This window comes from Porites lutea, chromosome 9 (genome assembly GCF_958299795.1).
Source record: "Porites lutea chromosome 9, jaPorLute2.1, whole genome shotgun sequence".
NCBI lineage: Eukaryota > Metazoa > Cnidaria > Anthozoa > Scleractinia > Poritidae > Porites > Porites lutea.
In genome coordinates, this window is record NC_133209.1 from 14,241,296 (window position 1) to 14,263,723 (window position 22,428).

At 40.8% G+C, this 22,428-nt stretch overlaps 1 protein-coding gene across 2 annotated transcripts in view; it reads left to right on the forward strand.

Annotated features, from left to right (window-relative positions):
- LOC140947362 (uncharacterized) overlaps nt 1-18,833 on the forward strand; it is a 38,572-nt gene extending 19,739 nt beyond the window's left edge. Inside the window, exons 6-18 of one of the 2 annotated variants that reach the window (XM_073396437.1) lie at nt 6,437-6,489; nt 6,729-6,864; nt 8,287-8,397; nt 8,586-8,698; nt 9,751-9,842; nt 11,675-11,770; nt 12,067-12,485; nt 12,717-13,385; nt 13,832-14,125; nt 14,802-15,572; nt 16,303-16,351; nt 17,447-17,643; nt 18,253-18,833. In XM_073396437.1, the coding sequence (XP_073252538.1) occupies nt 6,437-6,489; nt 6,729-6,864; nt 8,287-8,397; nt 8,586-8,698; nt 9,751-9,842; nt 11,675-11,770; nt 12,067-12,485; nt 12,717-13,385; nt 13,832-14,125; nt 14,802-15,572; nt 16,303-16,351; nt 17,447-17,643; nt 18,253-18,507 (3,255 nt within the window). In that variant the 3' untranslated portion in view covers nt 18,508-18,833. The remainder of the gene's footprint in view (nt 1-6,436; nt 6,490-6,728; nt 6,865-8,286; nt 8,398-8,585; nt 8,699-9,750; nt 9,843-11,674; nt 11,771-12,066; nt 12,486-12,716; nt 13,386-13,831; nt 14,126-14,801; nt 15,573-16,302; nt 16,352-17,446; nt 17,644-18,252) is intronic. The other variant, XM_073396438.1, reaches the window with a different exon arrangement.
- The last annotated feature ends 3,595 nt before the right edge of the window (nt 18,834-22,428 follow it).

Below are 22,428 nucleotides of genomic sequence, written 5' to 3' on the forward strand. Positions count from 1 at the left end.
GTACATAAACAAGTGTCATTTTGGCGAGAAAACTAGTTGGCCGTCGTCAATCTACTACGTTCTTTAGCGAGAACGTAAAAAAAAACTTTAAAAAGGGGGAAAAAAGTGATTGAATGTACATTACAATCTCGTCATCGTATTCCTACAACTATACCAACTAAAAAAAAGTAACTACATCGAAACTACACCAAACTACATCGAACTATAGCAGAGATGCCAAACTCTGGAAATCTGAATTCTGGAGACTCTTTCGTTTGCATTACTCCCCGACTATCAATGATCAACCCCCCCACCCCCCCCCCCTCCCCATAAGCACAATTCCATCCAGTCCCTAATAGGCTTAGGACATTATATAAAGTCTTACACGAGGTACAGACCATCACGATTAGCTTTTATGATTGTTTGTGAGTGATGAAACATGTGCGAAAATACCGCAGAAAAAAAAATTACTAATTATACTACACCAACTACACTTACTACACCAACTACACTAACTACACCAACTACAGCAACTACACCAACTACAGCTACTAAACAAACTACAAAAACTACAGCTACTACACCAACTACACAAACTACACTAACTACACCAACTACAGCAACTACACTAACTACACCAACTACACTAACTACACCAACTACAGCTACTAAAGCAACTACAGCAACTACACCAACTACAGCAACTACACCAACTACACTAACTACACCAACTACACCAACTACACCAACTACAGCTACTACACCAACTACAGCTACTACACCAACTACAGCTACTACACCAACTACAGCAATTACAGAAACTACATCAACTACACCAACTACAGCAACTACAGCAACTACAGCAACTGCAGCAACTACACCAACTACAGCTACTACACCAACTACACTAACTACACCAACTACAGCTACTACATTAACTACAGCTATCACACCAACTACACCAACTAAACCAACTACAGCAACTATAGCTACTACACCAACTACAGCTACTATACCAACTACACTAACTACACCAACTACAGCTACTACACCAACTATAGCTACTACACCAACTACAGCAACTACAGCTACTAAACCAACTACACTAACTACACCTACTACAGCTACTACACCAACTACAGCTACTACACCAACTACAGCTACTACACCAACTACATTAACTACACAAACTTCACCAACTACAGCAACTACACTAACTACACCAACTACAGCTACTACACCAACTACACTAACTACACTAACTACAGCTGCTACACTAACTACAGCTACTACAGCAACTACAGCAACTACAGCAACTACATCAACTACACCAACTACACTAACTACACCAACTACAGCAACTACACTAACTACAGCAACTACAGCAACTACAGCTACTACAGCAACTACACCAACTACAGCAACTACAGCTACTACACCAACTACACTAACTACACCAACTACAGCTACTACATTAACTACAGCTATCACACCAACTACACCAACTAAACCAACTACAGCAACTATAGCTACTACACCAACTACAGCTACTACACCAACTACACTAACTACACCAACTACAGCTACTACACCAACTATAGCTACTGCACCAACTACAGCAACTACAGCTACTACACCAACTACACTAACTACACCAACTACAGCTACTACACCAACTATAGCTACTGCACCAACTACAGCAACTACAGCTACTACACCAACTACAGCAACTACAGCAACTACATCAACTACAGCAACTACACTAACTACACTAACTACAGCAACTACACTAACTACAGCAACTACAGCAACTACAGCTACTACAGCAACTACAGCAACTACAGCAACTACACCAACTACACTAACTACATCAACTACACCAACTACACCAACTACACCAACTACAGCTACTACACCAACTACAGCAATTACAGAAACTACATCAACTACACCAACTACACCAACTACAGCAACTACAGCAACTACACCAACTACACTAACTACACCAACTACAGCTACTACATTAACTACAGCTATCACACCAACTACACCAACTAAACCAACTACAGCAACTATAGCTACTACACTAACTACACCAACTACAGCTACTACACCAACTACAGCAATTACAGCAACTACATCAACTACACCAACTACACCAACTACACCAACTACAGCTACTACACCAACTACAGCTACTACACCATCTACACTAACTACACAAACTACAGCTACTACACTAACTACAGCTACTACACCAACTACACCAACTACACCAACTACAGCTACTACACCAACTACAGCTACTTCACCAACTACATTAACTACACCAACTACAGCTAATACACCAACTATAGCTACTACACCAACTACAGCAACTACAGCTACTACACCAACTACACTAACTACTCCAACTACAGCTACTACACCAACTGCAGCTACTACACCAACTACATTAACTACACCAACTACAGCAACTACACTAACTACAGCAACTACAGAAACTACAGCTACTACACCAACTACAGCAACTACAGCAACTACATCAACTACAGCAACTACAGCAACTACACCAACTACATTAACTACACCAACCACACCAACTACAGCAACTACCGCAACTACACCAACTACACCAACTACAGCAACTACAGCAACTACACCAGCTACACTAACTACACTAACTACACCAACTACACTAACTACACCAACTACATTAACTACAGCAACTACAGCTACTACACCAACTACAGCTACTACACCAACTACAGCTACTACACCAACTACACTAACTACACCAACTACAGCTACTACACTAACTACAGCTACTACACCAACTACACCAACTACATTAACTACAGCAACTACAGCAACTACAGCAACTACAGCAACTACAGCAACTACACCACCTACAGCTACTACACCAACTACAGCTACTACACCAACTACACCAACTACACCAACTACAGCTACTACACTAACTACAGCTACTACACTAACTACAGCTACTACACCAACTACAGCAACTACACCAACTACAGCAACTACACCAACTACACCAACTACATTAACTACACCAACTACACCAACTACACCAACTACATTAACTACACCAACTACAGCAACTACAGCAACTACAGCAACTACACCAGCTACAGCTACTACACCAACTACAGCTACTACACCAACTACACTAACTACAGCTGCTACAGCTACTACACTAACTACAGCTACTACACCAACTACACTAACTACACCAACTACAGCTACTACATTAACTACAGCTATCACACCAACTACACCAACTAAACCAACTACAGCAACTATAGCTACTACACCAACTACAGCTACTATACCAACTACACTAACTACACCAACTACAGCTACTACACCAACTATAGCTACTACACCAACTACAGCAACTACAGCTACTAAACCAACTACACTAACTACACCTACTACAGCTACTACACCAACTACAGCTACTACACCAACTACATTAACTACACAAACTTCACCAACTACAGCAACTACACTAACTACACCAACTACAGCTACTACACCAACTACACTAACTACACTAACTACAGCTGCTACACTAACTACAGCTACTACAGCAACTACAGCAACTACATCAACTACACCAACTACACTAACTACACCAACTACAGCAACTACACTAACTACAGCAACTACAGCAACTACAGCTACTACACCAACTACAGCAACTACACCAACTACAGCAACTACACCAACTACAGCTACTACACCAACTACACTAACTACACCAACTACAGCTACTACATTAACTACAGCTATCACACCAACTACACCAACTAAACCAACTACAGCAACTATAGCTACTACACCAACTACAGCTACTACACCAACTACACTAACTACACCAACTACAGCTACTACACCAACTATAGCTACTGCACCAACTACAGCAACTACAGCTACTACACCAACTACACTAACTACACCTACTACAGCTACTACACCAACTACAGCTACTACACCAACTACAGCAACTACAGCAACTACATCAACTACAGCAACTACACTAACTACACCAACTACAGCAACTACACTAACTACAGCAACTACAGCAACTACAGCTACTACAGCAACTACACCAACTACAGCAACTACACCAACTACACTAACTACATCAACTACACCAACTACACCAACTACACCAACTACAGCTACTACACCAACTACAGCAATTACAGAAACTACATCAACTACACCAACTACAGCAACTACAGCAACTACAGCAACTACACCAACTACACTAACTACACCAACTACAGCTACTACATTAACTACAGCTATCACACCAACTACACCAACTAAACCAACTACAGCAACTATAGCTACTACACTAACTACACCAACTACAGCTACTACACCAACTACAGCAATTACAGCAACTACATCAACTACACCAACTACACCAACTACACCAACTACAGCTACTACACTAACTACAGCTACTACACCATCTACACTAACTACACAAACTACAGCTACTACACTAACTACAGCTACTACACCGACTACACCAACTACACCAACTACAGCTACTACACCAACTACAGCTACTACACCAACTACACTAACTACACCAACTACAGCTAATACACCAACTATAGCTACTACACCAAGTACAGCAACTACATCTACTACACCAACTACACTAACTACTCCAACTATAGCTACTACACCAACTGCAGCTACTACACCAACTACATTAACTACACCAACTACAGCAACTACACTAACTACAGCAACTACAGAAACTACAGCTACTACACCAACTACAGCAACTACAGCAACTACAGCAACTACACCAACTACACCAACTACATTAACTACACCAACCACACCAACTACAGCAACTACCGCAACTACACCAACTACACCAACTACAGCAACTACAGCAACTACACCAGCTACACTAACTACACTAACTACCCAACTACACTAACTACACCAACTACATTAACTACAGCAACTACAGCTACTACACCAACTACAGCTACTACACCAACTACACTAACTACACCAACTACAGCTACTACACTAACTACAGCTACTACACCAACTACACCAACTACATTAACTACAGCAACTACAGCAACTACAGCAACTACACCACCTACAGCTACTACACCAACTACAGCTACTACACCAACTACACCAACTACACCAACTGCAGCTACTACACTAACTACAGCTACTACACCAACTACAGCAACTACACCAACTACAGCAACTACACCAACTACATTAACTACACCAACTACACCAACTACATTAACTACTCCAACTACAGCAACTACAGCAACTACAGCAACTACACCAGCTACTGCTACTACACCAACTACGGCTACTACACCAACTACACTAACTACAGCTGCTACAGCTACTACACTAACTACAGCTACTACACCAACTACACCAACTACAGCAACTACAGCTACTACACCAACCACACAGATACTACACCAACTACACTAACTACAGGTACTACAGCTACTACACCAACTATAGCTACTACACCAACTACAGCAACTACAGCTACTACACCAACTACACTAACTACACCAACTACAGCTACTACACCAACTACAGCTACTACACCAACTACACTAACTACACCAACTACAGCTACTACACCAACTACAGTTACTATACCAACTACAGCTACTACACCAACTACTGCTACTACACCAACTACAGCTACTACACCAACTACAGTAACTACAGCAATTACATCAACATTCTCATAGTGGGCTTAGTGGTAACTTAATGTCTCATAGTGGGCTTAGTGGTCACTTAATGTCTCTATATTTGTGACGGTTATCATGAACCCATTACCAAATCCAAACTAGTCTTTCCCATTGTACCTGACATGAATCTTAACCAACACTTTAAATGAACACACACAAGCAATCTTAGATGCAGAACTGAGTCTGAAAATGGAAGACTACCCACTACATAGGATATGTTCCTTGTAACAAGATTCCCTCAGAGATTAGAGACCTGCCCAAAAATTTTAAATGACTTTGAGACTTAATTGAATGGGCAAGATTATTTTAATACACCATGAATAAAGAGTATAACACCATCAACTGGCGTGATACAACTCAATTTGACTCTGAAGATGACTACCGCACAGGTTGTCGAAATGCCAGTCACTGTCAACAACAACAGTCCTGTTCAGGACTACGTTCACCCCGACGATCAAACTCAACCTACTTTTGAAATGACTCCTGGATTCAAACCTTTCACAGAATAAAGTTTTGTTTTCTATTTTATCATGGTAGGTTATAGATAAGTAGTGCTTCACTGTGTTATGCTTGTTTTTTGTTTTGATAGTTGCAGTTTCAGCTTACTTCTACCATTGCCACAATGACCTAAACAATTTTGTTTTTTGCATGTGCAGCTTAAACTGGGAGGATTTTGGGGATGTTATTGGCAGGACCAGTTGAAAGAAGAGTAAGTTATTTTTAATGTCTACATCATATTTCATATTTCTTTCACCACTCACTATTTCTGACTGGCTCCAATGCCCTGGCTAATCCTTTGTAACCAGCTCATGCTTACCATATTTTGAAGACAGGAGCAATATACATCTATGGTATTTTGCCTAGTAAACCATTGATCAACCTTGTTTTCAGGCGCAGCAGCCTAACTGTGTCATTTTCCCCTATATATTTTTATCACTATTTTAACAGGTCAGTAAAAAACAATGGATATAACATTTACACCAGAAGTGAGGTGGTTTTCTGGTTTGGGCAAATTGCCAAAGAGATGTTTCGTGACTTGGCATTTACACAAAGCAGTACGGCTTTTGTTAGCTCACATCTGAAGGTAAACGTTACGTGCAAACTGTTTTTGTAACAGTGATTAATTTTTAGTTTAGAGGTTTATGTTGACACACAGTTCAGCATTATTATTTTGTAAATGTGTCAACAAATGTTGTAGAGAATTTGTTTGATTGACCACAAATTTTTTAGGGATGTTACTTTACTGCGCTTTTCAAAAACACGCGAACTCTGAAGTTCAAAAGCCAACTGACATTTGCTTTTTTCGCTCTCATCAAATATCTTTGCAGACCTCTTAGGAAACAGAACTTTACTTAAATGAGTTCAAAAGGTCATTGTTTGTGATTTGTGATTGGTGGATTTCGATCCGTTTCATGTGTTTCTGTGTTTCAAGGTTCCTTGCTTGTGATCGTCGTTATGATTGACAGCAGCAAAAAACGCGATTGTGAAGGCGGCTTTTGAGCTTTAGAGTTCGCGTGTATGTGAAAAGCACAGTAATGTGTAAGCAACAAAAACATATCGGGAAAATTTTTGTTCCTTTGAACTTTTTTGTTGAGATTTAGTTTTAGCTTAATTTCCAATTTGCCTGTAACTGTTCATCACATTAGAAATTGGCAAAACTCTGACTTGTTTATTTAGTGCTTTGTCTTCCAAAAGCTACAAATATAGAACAATATTCAAATAAGTAAAAAACAAAAATTGCTTTGATCATCAAGGTTAAGCTTTTGAAAGCTGACTCGGATGCATGAAAAAATCAAAAGGAAATCAACAGGGCAAGTTTTTTTTTTTTAATTATTGTTGGTTTATTCAGGGTGCAAAGAAAGTCAGTTTTACAGCTTGCCATTTGGGCAAGCTGTAGCTAGCATGTACTAGCCCGAAAGTCATTTCAACTAGCCCGAAAAAAATTTGGTGAGCAGGATTGATTACAGTTCTTCTGTAATGTGAATTCCCCCCCAAAAAAATCACTTGCCCATCGGGCAAGTTAATGGCAGAATTCACTAGCCCGACAGCAAAATCCACTAGGTATCCCCAGGCTATCGGACACCACTTTCTTTGCATGCTGTTATTGAGATAGCTAGTTCAATAAGCTTAAATTTGATATAGGATGCACTACTTCATTTACCTGTCAGACACCTCTAAAGGTATCCAGTATAACTTTAAATGAGTGTAAAATATAATGATGGTCCCTCTGTTATGATGGGGTCCAGAACCATGGTGCAAAGAAAGTCAGTTTTACAGCTTGCCATTCAGGCGAGCGGTAACAAAAAACACTAGCCTGATAGCAAAATCCATTAGCCCCGGGCTATCGGACACAACTTTCTTTGAACACTGAGAACCTTAGACAAGCTCGTTTTCATTACAAAAGAGCCGGCTAGCTTATATACATTGCCCTCACTCAAGGACAACAGAAAAAGCACACAACAATCTGAATTTTCTTATGTCTGATCTTTTCTTGTTCTTCCAATAGATAACTAGAAATTTCCTCAGTCCTGATGCTTTGAAGCAACTGTTTGATCAATGCTGTGCAAAAAAACAGGCAAACAGGCCATCATTGTCTGCAGTTACAAAAACTCTTATGGTGAGTTCTAAAAGTGTCAGTCGTTACTAGCCGCGTACGATGCAAATTCCAACAGATTTATTAACCTCGCTTTCGCGAGGAATAAACTTGCTACGCGACGGCCTTAGGTGAGGAATTAACCAGTGCAAGTGCACAACAATCTAAAATTTTTTAATTACTAATAAAACTTAATCATCTTTTCATAACAGGATTTTTCACTTCCCAGACTTCTTGTCACTTCAGACTTCAAAGGCCAAGCACCGTATGAACTTACATGCAAAAAGGGTGAGATCATCTTCCTGATCTCCAAGACAATTCCAGGGTAGGTTAGTTTATTATTCAATGCAATATTATTCATACTGACTTGTAAACTGTTACGGTATTATGTGTGTACCACATACTTTTAATCTTGTGTTTAGTATGGTACAGAATTTATGGCTAGATTTTAGGTTTTATTCATTTCCAACTATTTTAATAACCTTCATGTTTTACTGTAATAAAAGTAGTGGTATGCTATAGGGATTTACTATGGGGTTTTATGTAATTTGAATTCGACCCACCTGATTTAAGAGTCAACTTGGGTGACTGAGACAATGTCAACCCCCCAAGCCTCTGTCCAATTTTATCAAAGTAAGATCTTTTAGGAGAATATTATAACAGCCATCAATTTGTTTTTGACCTTGAACACATTCCATGGCACAATGTTACTGCCCTTGATGTTGCAAGTGAAATGTTGGATCACAACTTCTTGCCCCTATCAAGAGAGTGAGTTTTAAAGGCAGCTTTTACACTGGGTGCCTGGGCATGGTGCCTGAGTACAGTTCTTCCTGGACACAAGAAATTGTTCAGCCATTTGCAAGTGCCTGTAACCCTGGGAGGGGGCGGGGGAGGGGTACTCCGGATTTCAAGTGGCGTCATTGACCGAAGGATTTTTTGGGGGTTTTAAATTCCGTAATTTTTTTGGGCAGGAGACTTTGGCAAGTATTTTTTGGGGTGGTTTGATTTAAGTAGAGGATTTTTAGGGTATTTAAAGCATTCTGAAGATTAGTGGTAGTGCCCGCGTATTCCCGCTGCGTAGTTCAGCGAATAAAGTACAACCAACCTTCTTTTGCTCTCTGGAAATTTTTAAGGCTCGGTAATTCGTAATGGGAAATTTTTGAGATTAATTTTTGGTCCAGGGATTTGTTTTGGTATTTCCAAATGCTCCTTTTATGGAGAAGGGTAAAACGTTGAAATACATCTGCATTCAAGAGCGGCAGAGAGACTGTTAGCCAACCAGTAATACCAGATTATTGAACATTCTGATACATAAGTGTACACTAGTGATAAGATGTGTTGTTACAGTTGTCGTTCTTTTTTATTATCATTGTGTAGGGAAAAGAGAGAAAATGGTGAAGTATGGATTGGCGAAAAGAAAAATGGTTGTCTTGGAATATTTGATTCTTCGAAGACTGAAAGTATTGTTGGTAAGAACTTGGGATATCTTCCATTTTTAAACTTATGAATACAGCCACACTAGTTAAACGAAAGGTGGAATATTTTGTGTCCTTGCACAAACCACCATAACCCAAAGCAACTCTTTCCTCCTGTCTTTGTATAGCTAAAAAGTGAGAAAGCTATTACCTTTCCCTCCCCACAAGAAACAATTGTGTTGAATATTACTTTTTAGAAAATTGTTGCTTAGTGTGCTTTACGCAAGCGTCTTTTGTACAACTGCTTCTTTGAACATAGTAATTCTCTGTGGTTTTTACAGAGGATATGTTCACTATCTTAACCGTGTGAAAATTTAGACTCCAAGCCGTTTAAACATTTGAATGCCAAAATCAAGGTCAAATTTTTAGCTGGCACGGTAGAAAATTCGACCGGTGCGGTGTGCACAATTTTTTGTATGGCAAAGGCGTGGTTCCATGGATGCGTAGCGACTCACCTGGGAGGCGGCATTTTGAATTTGCTAAATCAGCGCTCTGTACACGGGTAGATAATAAAACCACCGACAAAATTTAAAAAAATTAAAGGTTTAAAGGCTTGTTTAATTTATAGTGGAAAGTGCACTTAGCTTATCCAGCTAGTTTACATGCACTTCACTGAAATACTTAGAAACAAATAACTCAAATACAACATAACAGCATTAAAAACCCCAACTAGCAAGAGGAAACCGGTTGGCTATTTACAAGCGTCGCGGAGGATTTGAACTCAGGACGACCGACAACAAATCCAGCAAGTGGCCACAGCGGGATTCGAACCCGGGACCGCCGGATTGCGAGTCCGACGCGCTGACCACTCGGCCACGATGCCTGCTATTAAAATTATTGTGTCAGTTCCGTGTGAACAGAGCGAAAATATTGAGTGATTCCATATGAACGAAGTGTTCGGTCAAATTTTTTAGCCGGTCGGAAATTAGTCCAGTGCCGGGTGAACTTAGCCTGAGAGTGGAGGTCAAGAGAAAATTGTGGTGATCGTCGCCATCCAACTAAAAACTGTTGAAAGGTTCCACTCTCTCGTCATTTTGTCAACATTGAAAACATTACTATTGTGAACTTTGCCTTGGTGTTGTGCTTAGTGGTTATGTTGCACGAAATGGAAAACAAAGCTTTAAGCACTTAAACGAGTCAGTGACGCTGACTATAAAAGGACACAGATTTGTGAAAGGTTTCTATACAAATAAATACATAAACCGTGGAGCCTAATATGCCCAAGCTAACAGCCACACACAGTTCTCCTTGTTACACAAAAATGTGCTCTGTGTTATAATTTGCAATTTTCGTATGACCTTGAAATGAAAACGCGCGAACAAAACAGAAACAACAAGCGAACGGAAATAGAGCGATTTGATTGGTGTATCGAACGGATACAAACGCGCGTGGCTTTTGGTTGGTTAGGCGAACGTTCGGGTAAAAAAACTTCATGACCGAGAACTTTCTAGGAATCAACCGATACTTCGCCTTGACGTCATACTGCAACACGATTGGCCAATGGAACAATGCCTTCTCCATATGAGGGTTTTCTTTGGCAAGAAAACGAAGAGTCCATGTTTCAATCTTTTCATCCATTGGCTAATAACGCAAATAACTATTATCTTTTGTTTCGCTCAATTTGGTGGCGGTGTCCTTTGTTTAAATTTTGATAGATTTCTTGTCACAGCTCCTTTGAGGGACAACTGTTTTATGTCGGTTACACTTGTGATAGTTAGGGTGCGTCACTCTTATAAGACTTCCGCTATCTCTGTGTTTCTGTCATCCATCGAGAGTATCTTATATAGTATATAAAAGTATTCAGTGATTTTATTTGTTCTATGAAGGAGTGGAAGACATAAACTGGCATACAGCAAATACCGAGGCTGAGGAAGAATCTGCTTCTGTGCCCACAGAAGAAGAGCCACAAAAAGATTCAACAGGTAAAAATTCATTCTACTCGATTTTCTATCACTGATTTTAAGGGGAGCGCTGAGTAGGTGGTATTTGTGTTCAACATATCAATTTGAACAAAACAGAAATGATTCTATTATTTGAACTGATAAAGAAACGTGCCAATGAAAAGAGATTCAGCCCTTTTCAGCGCAAAACCTTTCATCATACAAAATGGCTTGCTTGTCTGAGCTGATTAGTCACACAATAATCACTACTGAAATATTTCAGGTGTTCATGGTTTTTCGAGTTTGTTTTTTATAATTTTTTCTGTTTTCTCAAATAGTTCCCCCAGAGATTCAAGCGCGTGGTATCGAGGCAGAGCATGCTTTTCAGCGAGCATTGAAAAAAGGCAAAGTCAGGGTGTATCGCGGGCGCGTTATGTTGATTGGACAAAACAGAGCGGGAAAAACGAGTTTAAAGAAGTCACTTCTAGGAATTTCCTTTGATCCTGGTGAGCCAAGCACCGACGGAATTGAAGTAGATCCATCGAGATTCGAGGTGGACGTGGACAGAGTCATGAACTGGCAGCTTGTTAAGAACGAGAAGTTTACTTCTGAGTTTGCCGATGATATTGCCAGGCTTGTTGTGGGAGAGTTACAAAAGCCTGAGGATCAAGAGGAAAAGCCAGCCTCGAGTACTGTAACAGAGACTATGCAATGTGATGTCACTCAAGGAGCGGCAGCTGCACCACAGGGAAACCAGGTACTAAATGTACCCCTTTGAAATCAAAAAGCTACTTTTTATTCTGTTCTAGATCTTATCCAGTGCCCATAATTTTTGCGGCTTACTCATCCGCTCATTCTTTCTGCCATTTTATCCTGCCTACCAAAACTTGTTGAAAAAAGAACATTACTTGTTGTAGTTCCTTTTTACTTCTTTTTTGACAAAATCCATTCTTTCCCACCATGATATATTTCTGGTTTCCAACTCCAGGTGGTTTCTGTACCCATACCAATGGATGAGCCTGCGGAGTCCTCGACGGATCTACTACCAGATGATATCCCTGATCTACTTCCTGATCCAGAGTTTCATTTAGAAATCGATACCTCAGGGGGTGTCCCAGAGGACGTCAAGGTCCTGGTGGCTAAATACCTACAGAGACAGCAGAGTGTACAAGAGACAAGCGACAGGGAGACTGTGGTGACAATGTGGGACTTCGCGGGCCAACATCTTTACTACGCCTCGCATCCCGTGTTTTTGTCACCCCGAGCAATTTACGTGTTAGTTTATAACATGAGCAAGGACCTAGGCGCTAAAATGGAGCCTTGTGTTCGTCAGGGGGTGCATGACTTTATTCCTTACGCGAGTGGGGACGAAACAAACTTGGACAGCATTCTGTCCTGGCTTGTTTCGGTTCACAATCTAAGCACTAATGGAGAAGTGAAAGATGAGGAAATGCCTTATTTGAGGCCCCCGGTGATCATCGTGGGTACTCATGCAGACAAACCATTTGAGGACCCCCAGCAAATGGAAAGCAAGATCAAAAAGAGTCTGTCTGGAAAAACATATGAACAGCACGTTCGACGACCATTTTACCGCGTGGACAACACCCACGCTGGAGAGGATGAAGGTGTCGCGAAGCTTCGTCAGGAAATAAGAGAGGTAAAGTCAGATTTTGTTATCTACTACTTTTCCTTCATCGGTCATACTCTGTTACAAAAGTTTTTCTCAAAACTTTGGCACTCCCTTATCAGAACTCTCTTGCAGTCCTACAGCGGAAGTAGCTTTGTGGCGCTACGTTCTTTGAGAAAGTATGAGAATTTATAGCTCTAAACTGGCGAACTTGACGACTGGTGTAATCATATGTTGATCTACCGAGCTAACAGAGCACTTGTTATACGAAGTTGTTCGCGTCTCTGGTATTTTGCTTAGTTGGCTTGTTAATACCAGAGGCGCGCAGACCTTCGTACATGCTAAGAACACGCTCTACTAGCAGGGCATAATGCTCACCGGCTGAACTTGTGAACATTGCCTCATGTATTGTGTAAATGTTTCTTACACAACACAATTCACAATGGTGAATGGTTTTTTAAATTTTATCATCTCAGGTTTTGCGACTGGAGCCATACATGGGAGAGGATGTACCCGTTCGCTGGTTCAACTTTGAGAAAGTAGTTGAAGCTCTCGTTCAACAGAAGATGTTCTACTTAAAAGTTTCCCAGCTGTACAACATCGTACGAAAGAAGTGTTACATTGAGGATGAGGCTGAGATGGTCGCCATGTTAGATTTTTATCATGACCTCGGTATAATCATCTGGCATGGTGATACTGTGGTGCTACAGACACAGTGGTTGATTCATTTGTTTAAGAAGCTTATCACTATACGACCTTTCGACGAACAGGTATTGCCTGTCTATACAACCGTGGTGCTGCCATGTTCCCACCAGAGCCTAAGGGTGCTTAGCAGTCGTCAGAACTCGTCCGCGGCCACACCAGGCCATTTGTGAAGAAAATACTTAAATAACAAATCCGAGACCACGTTTTCTGAGACCGCAAGACTGAGCATCCCCATCCAAACCTCTTGTTTTCACTAAAACCGCCGGACGCCAACCTGGTTGAGGTCATTGTTATTTAGGGTCTTCCATTCGTAAAGAGCATTCACTATTATTTAGATCTGTCAAACCAGGTTATTCAACTGCGGAATACTGTGCACAGCAGCGTTGGTTTTTTTTTTAGCAAAAACTGCCGAAAAAATCTAAAGATCACTTTACCAGCCCGTTCTGACTTTCGGTAGGCGTCAAAGTCTCCTACGCACCAGAGAAATTCAACAGCATGAATGGCGATTGAAAAATAAAGCAAATGGGAAGGGAGAAGAATACAGAGGCTGATAATCAAGTCCATATTTCGTATCGCACCCTTACTTACTTCTGTGATATTGCCTACCTGAAACCAAATTTGTAGGAGTAATTTTTTGACAACTTAGCTTAAGAAATGAACTAGTAGATCTCTTATGATATTTCAAGTTGTTCTTGTCAAGCAACGATTTTTAATTTGTATGTTGTTTCTTTTTTTAATTAGAATCCACGCCACGCAGCAGCCTGGAGCGCACTAGAGGAAACTGGCCTTTTGAGCATGCGTTTAGTGGACCACGTGTTTGCAGAGTTCCTGTGCGATGGCCAATCACAGACCGACATTTTATGCATGATGGAAATGTACGGATTGATCGCCAAATTTACCCCTGAAGACTCCAAGAAATCTCCAACGCCATCTGTTAAATACTTTGTGCCTGCACAACTTTGCTCGTGTCCGGTGACCGATCTCGACACCAGTCCCACTGACATCTGTCCCCTGTTCATCAACTTCTCCGATGGTTTTCTCCCTCACGGGCTGTTCCCTCAGCTTGTTTCTCGCTTCATCTCAGCCTGCCCCACACTCGGCTGCAGAGACGAACCAAACTTGTTTCAAAACTTAGTCAGGTTCATTTTGGGCGAGAGTGACTTGTTCTTGATTTGCAAGCAATCATACGTCAAGGTGATTCTTCAGAACAAAGAACAAGACGTCGGCTTGGCCTCGCAAGTCCGAGAGCTCCTGGAGTCAATTTTGCGCAGTTTGTCACGTGACTTTGTGTGCCTGCGTAACATGCGTTACGAGTTTTGCGTGGCATGCCCGTCGTGTTGTGACTCCAACAAAGTGTACACGAAACACAAAGTACAATCCTGCGCATTCATCGACTGCATCCACTTTCTGCCCATTTCAGACGACGGAAAACTGATTTGTAGGAAGACTTTTGGTTCTCGCTCGCGAGTGGAAGTTCATGGCTTGGAGGAGTGGCGTGGTTTTTCCAAAAAGGTAATTGAGCTTATTTTAACGAGTTATAGTCTTTTGTCTCTCCAACTTGGTTCTTTGTCAATGAAGTGCGAAACTTGCCAGTGTGTTTGTGTGTGTTATAACGTTTGGGGTGGTGGAAAAACAACAGTACTCAGTCATCCTTATTTATTGTTAGCCTGATGTATATTAGAAACCCGTCGCAAAATTGTATTTCTATTCCTATTTATAACATTGACTTTGTATTTACCAATGCCCGTCCTGATCGGGTTAAAATTGTTGAAAGAAACTGCATTAGTGAGCTCAAGATAAAGATCTTTTTCCTTGACATAACTGTCTACAAAGGGCTCAGTATTATAATTTCTTTGCGACGTCAAATGTTTCTTTAATGGTTTTTTTTCTGTTTTTTGTTTGTTTTGTCGTTGTTGTTTTTTCTTTCCCTTCAGTTTGCCCGTGATAGCTATTGCTCTTTTTAGGGATAGTTTGTTTTAAATTTTTTTAAAGTTTAAAGTTTTAAATATATTTATTTAAAGAGTGGACTTGATATTCTGTCATTTTTTTGACAAATTCAGGATTTACAGTGACTGCATGTGTGTTAAGTCCTTTTATCAGAGTCCCAACTTTTTAGAATAAAAAAAAACTTTGACTGACTGAACAGTACCTGGAAAGCCAACCGACTAAAAATTAGTTACTATCTTGTGTGATGTCTTTTTGTGACCTTTAAAAAGGAAATTGTTTTATTTGTCTCCCTTAGACCAACGATCTGGATCTTCTAGATGCAGCGAAACCCGAAATAAGTGGAGGTGAGTTTAGTATCAGGTTCACTGACGTTGGAGTTGTTAAAATAAATACACGACGCATAGCTTGAACCTCTACTGAATGGACATGGGGCATAGAGTTTTGTTGTTAATTGCCCTGTCCTCACCCCCCTCCCCCTTCCCTTCCTTTTCGTGTGGTTAATTGGTCCCCGTCTCCACCCTCCCCTGCCGCTGACAATATATGACAACCGCTACAGTTTTCAGTTTCTTAGTGTTGTGGTCTTGATTTTCGAAATCGTCGGTCTTAGTTTTTTGACAATCTTCAGTCCGTGATAACAGTGGATAAAAGTTAAAAGCGCGCCTCGGAACAAAAACTGTCGCAGGATGGGATGCTCATCCATCGCAAATGTGGAAGCTTGGTGGGTGAAGGCTTATCATGTAGTGCTTTGGCCTTGCCATCGCGTTGTTTCTTTCGTCGAGAAACTTTGTTTCTTTTTGTCTCTCTTCATTCAAGTGTATAAATGGGTGCTGCCGACATACTGCAGTTGGTAACCAGCTGTTTGACTAGCATCCCTTCCCTTCAATATTCCCAGCTGTTTTGTACGATTGAGACCGGGTATGCCTCTCCTGTGTGGGCCTCACTGGCTCGTGTCCGCTTGTTACCTTATCTTTTGCGTGGTAAACGACTTAAGCTTTGGTAAAACGGGCAACAAAAACGTGCAACTTGTTTTGCAAAATTGCTTCTGAACAAGTTGAAAAGCGATGTTGAGCGTTTTACCACCGACGTTCAAACCTGTTAACAACCTGATTTGTTGCAAGACAGGTTCGATGTGGGTGATAAAACGCGCAACATCGCTATTCAACTCGTTTTGCAGCGTTGTTTCATGACAAGTTGCACGATTTTTGTTGCCCGTTTTTCCGTACCTTTAGTCCTCTGCCATTGTATGAGAGTTACTCTAAGTGTTTAAATTTTGCGAGGCTACGAACGTTTCCAATCCAGTCAATGTGTGTTTTCTTATGGTTTTCGGCGGCAGGGGAGTAAGTGTGCTCCCCTTACGCAGGCGTTACACACAGCTGGACAAGACATTGCCTTTCCTAGTTCTGGAATAAACCTCTCTAAATAGTCTTTCTCTTTTCCAGAAAAAATGAACATCATATCTGAGCCCACAGTCCGTCCAGAGGTGTTCATCTCGTACCAGTGGGATCATCAGGACACGGTCAAGTTACTGAAGAACAAACTTGAGGAGGCTGGGTTCCATTGCTGGTTGGATATTGGTCGGATGGGTGGAGGGGACTCCATGTACGCGGAGATTGATGCTGGAATCAGAGCTTCAAAGGTAGGGAGTCACCTAGTGAAGAAGTGCACTGAGGTGGCAAGCTGTCTTTGCTACCAATATTTAAGCTGTTAATTGCCGGTGTGCACTTCTATTATTTTTTCATCTATTTACTATTTTAGTCCAATTAAATGCTGAATATTTAGGACGGGGTCGAAAGTCATATGTTATAAAGTCGAAATAAATATATTTCGAAATTAAGCTTCTTTTATGAAATGGAGTCACCCTTCCCATCGTTACCTGAATGGTGTGGATCAATAGGCTTGTTTTATGTAATTATCTTTTGCGATGTCTCATTTTTGCTAATTATAGTTCACACTGGGTCCATGTTTGTGGACCCCTAGGTTAGTCGAACAAGTTTGTAACATGATTTCTTGATTTAATCCATTTGCAGTCAAAAATCTGTACAAAATCGTTCTTTTAGCAGTTAAGTTTAGCTCAGTATACTTACCCACATAAACCACGAGGAGGAGAAGTGCTACTATTTATAACGTTAGAAAATATTTATTTTACAAGAGCACAGATTGTGGTAACATTAGAAACTGACTCAACTGGGTAAATTGCGCATATCTTTTACTACCTTATACTGTTACTATTGATGCTTTTTTACAGGTCGTAATTTGCTGTGTAACAAGACGCTATTGCAAATCTGAAATGTGCCAGAGGGAAGTGACATTGGCTGACAATTTAAAGAAGCCCATCATACCCTTGTTGTTCGAGTTCATCGACTGGCCGCCTGCAGGACAACTGGCGCTAATTTTTACCAAGCTGCTGTATATAGATATGTCCCTTACACCCGGTAACTTTCCAGACAACAAGTTACAAGAGCTGTTTCTTAAAGTTAGAGGTTACGTTGAACCTCGATGATACCAACGAACTGCTTCCTTTGTTACTTTCTGAAAGTTAAACTTCCTCAGTTTTCTCACCTCTTTTCGCCGATGGTATGGTAGTCCGGCTGACTTTAAGCAAGCCTGACTAAAATTGTTTCGGTATAAAAATTACATATAATGGCATGGAGCGAGAAATTGACTAGATTTTGTACTGAACAATGCAGGTTACAGATTCCAGGGCACGTTGTATTTCAGGGGCGGATCCAGGATTGTTTTTAGGAGGGGGTGCACTCGTCTCTTGCTCTACCTCAACACCAATAAACCACATAGTTTTTTTAGCAGAATACCAGTTGTGTTAGAAAACCGCAGGTCATCTCAGGGGGGGGGGGGGGGGGGGCGGGGGCGCACCCTCTGCACCCTCCCCCTACATCCGCCCCTGTATTTGGCCTGCGAGGAAGACCTGGTCAAATGGCAAAGCAGGATGTCGCAGGCTCGACTCCATGAACGTGTCGAGTGCATTGTCGAGAGACTGGTGCTTCTCTGACAGTCTTCGGAGTTAAAATTTCCAAGTGCTTATGTACTGACTCGGCAATGTACGGAGATCACGTTTTATACTTCTTTTCTAAAATAAACAAGTGTTTTTTTTTAACTGGTACTAATTTCTTTCTTTCTGTTTTCAAAAAACCAATATCAATCATTCCCCTTGTGGTTTTATTTGCGTTATTTTCTCCTTAATATATGAACAAGCCTTTCTCTACTACTGCTGTAACTGCTTATCCCATAGGCCGTCGCATCTTTGACCACACAGCGGAAACAGTTTCTATCAATTGCCAATCTTCCTAATTCTGTCAGTGACATCTCGAAAACATTCCGTATGTCCCTTCCCCACTTAAGGAGCGGCGTCTGAATCAATTTAGTGCGGCAGTTTCAGTCAGGTGCGGCAAAAGTTCGACAGAGTCTGTCGAAATTTTGTCGTACTTAACTTTGGCTCGACACACGGTGTGCCGACTGAGTCAGATGTTGCGCCAGTGTCGCTTAAAGTCGAACTTATTCACTTAGTCTGTGAAAGGTTTGAATCCAGGAGTCATGTCAAAAGTAGGTTGAGTTTGATCGTCCGGGTGAAAGTAGTCCTGAATAGGACTGTTGTTGTTGACAGTGACTGACGTTTCGACAACCTGTGCGGTAGTCATCTTCAGAGTCAAAGTGAGTTGTATCACGTCAGTTGGTGGTATTATACTCTGGTTATTGATCTGATTGGTCAATTATGTCGCGATGTTATTGGTCGTCTGTCAGTTAAGGCGTGATGTTGTTGGCTATGAAGACTCGTAATCAGTAATTGGTGCGTTATTCAGTTAGGTTCGGCACATGAAAATACGGCGTCTGAGCCAGGCCTTACTGCGGTCGATCGATTATCATATAGGATAGCGGATGTATCATAGAGAGGAAACAAATGATCCATCTACACGTTTTTGGAATCAATTTCAGATAGTTAGAAATCAAGTAAATCGGGAAATTAACAGCGCCGAACAGGCTTACTATAAAAATGCCTTCATCAATTAATCAGGAGAGCCACACAAATCATGAAAACGTTTAACGAACTGACCTTACGCTCGTCGAGTAAAGCCGTTGTCGATGAAATGGAATCTGACAATGGGCTAAATTCTAAAGACCATAAGCAGGTAAAGCAGAAATGCAAAATTCCGTTTTTTTACGGAAATTGAGTTAAACCCTCGTAGACATGTAATAGAAGTTGATAAATTCTTCGTAGAATGTCTTACTGGAACTGATAAATATTAGTCATGATAAGTCATATTTGAAAAAACAGCACCAGCACACGTTTTTACACTGCTATCAAAACTTTGTAAATCGAAGGCAATTGAATAAGTTGATATTTCAGCGACACGGAATTTTTTTAAACTGATTTTGGTTCTTAGTCAAGTTTAATTAACAATTCTGAACTTGTAAGATGTGTCTCCCAAAAAGTCTAATATTTGCCAGAAGAGCATTAAATAACTTGGCAGCAGAGTCTTGAAAGGTGCCCCTCTCCATTGGTATAATTAATATTGTTGCTGCTCCTGACCGCAAAGATCGCATATGTTTAACTGTATCTAGTGGTACGTAAGACGGCCAGCTGGAGGAGTGCAAAGCCTGGTGAACGAGTTTGAGAACGTGGAAATCTCTTCGCTGTCTTACTGGTAACCACCCTATCTTAACAATGTCGTTAATGTCATTTACATACCTACTAAGGACAAAGCTAGCAGCTACTAGCTGGACACGTTGTAAACGTTTTAGTTGAAATTCCGGCAAAGGGTAATAGACAGTGTCACAATAGTCAAGTTTTGACAGCACCAGTGACTCCACTAAGTGCTTTCTGAGTCTATATGTTCCATAAGAGCTCTTGCACGTTGCTTGCACATTAACGATGCTGGTGGAAATGGACACCAAGAAGCTTACTTACACTTACATATTCTAATGTACTTATCTGAGATTGTAATAGCTGGTCGGTTCCTATCTAAACTATGTACATGTGACATCTGGCTTGTGGATAGCAACATCGTCAAAAAGCTCCCGGTTAAGGTGGCTCGACTGGATTTTTTAGGGGGGATACCTCCCAAGTTTGAGCATTAACTACGTCGGCATAAGTAAAGATATGGGGAAAAGGTTAGCACACCTGTATTATATAAAGATGACAATTTCTTATTGCAATCTGAGTCACCATGGCAACGTAATGACGCCATTACGTTTTTTATTTATCTTAGTGTTTCTCTGATCTGTACTAGGATTTTTTATTTAAGAAATCGCTTAAGGAAGTATGTACCTGCCATAATTGCCTCAGTTAAGGCAAAGTTTGAACAAATTCTATGAGAGCGTTTTGGATTTGTTTTTTTGAAACAAAGTTTTAAGAATCATAAAAACAGTGAAACAGCGTGTTATCCACACAATTAGCTATTATTTTAAGAAAATGATAAGCTTTGTGAACGCGGCTTCATCTCGTAGTAGTTTGATTCCATTGAAAACTGCGTACAAAAAGAGAGGGGAATTGCTCTGGGCTATCGCGAGTTGGAAGAATTTTTTTAGCCTGCATTCAGCTGCTTTTGTTACTTAACAGTTTTTGCCCGTAATTTGGTCCATGCCTACAAATTTCGCATTATTCAAAAAACCGCTTGACAAATTTTTTTAAACAACTGAAAATTCCGAGATCAATCGTAAATAAATATATACCTGGTTTTTTTGAAAACCGGGCTACCAAAAAATGTCAGTCTCTCGCACTGATTGTTAATTTGATGGCCCTTGTTACTTGAAAAGGAAAATCTCACATTAAAAAGAAATTATTGAATACATGAGCTTCCATTTGATAGAATCGTCTGTCTAGAAAGTAACAAAAGTGAAGTTTTCCTCATTAATCTGGAAAATAAGGAATTTTAAGAAGCAATTTATAGTGTCGGTGTAACCGATTGCAAAGCCAATTCCCCAGTTCACCCCATTTTTAATTGAAGCTGGTCTCCCAAAAACAATCTAAGCCAACACTGCTCAACAAAACCAAGTCCTAAAACCAGCAGTTCAACTGCTTGCTGACTAGGAACATTATCAACAGAGTGGGTCATTGCTTGCATGCAGACAGCACAAACAAACTGCATAAGAGTGCAAAAACACATCAAACTTTACAACAACCCCACTCCCCTGGAATTTAACCAGGCTACCCCAAATGGATACCAGACGATAGCCCCGTGTCTGTGCAACAACATGGCACCCAGCCAGACACAACCCCCCCTTAATTTGAGGGAGACATTGAGCTTTGAAAGACAGGGGTAAGCCCAGGCACAAAAACCCGGCGAATCTGCACTCTAGCACAAAGCATAGTCTTTACAACAACCCCACCCCCCTGGAATTTAACCAGGCTACCCCAAATGCATACCAGATGATAGCCCCACGACTGTTTAACAACATGACACTTAGT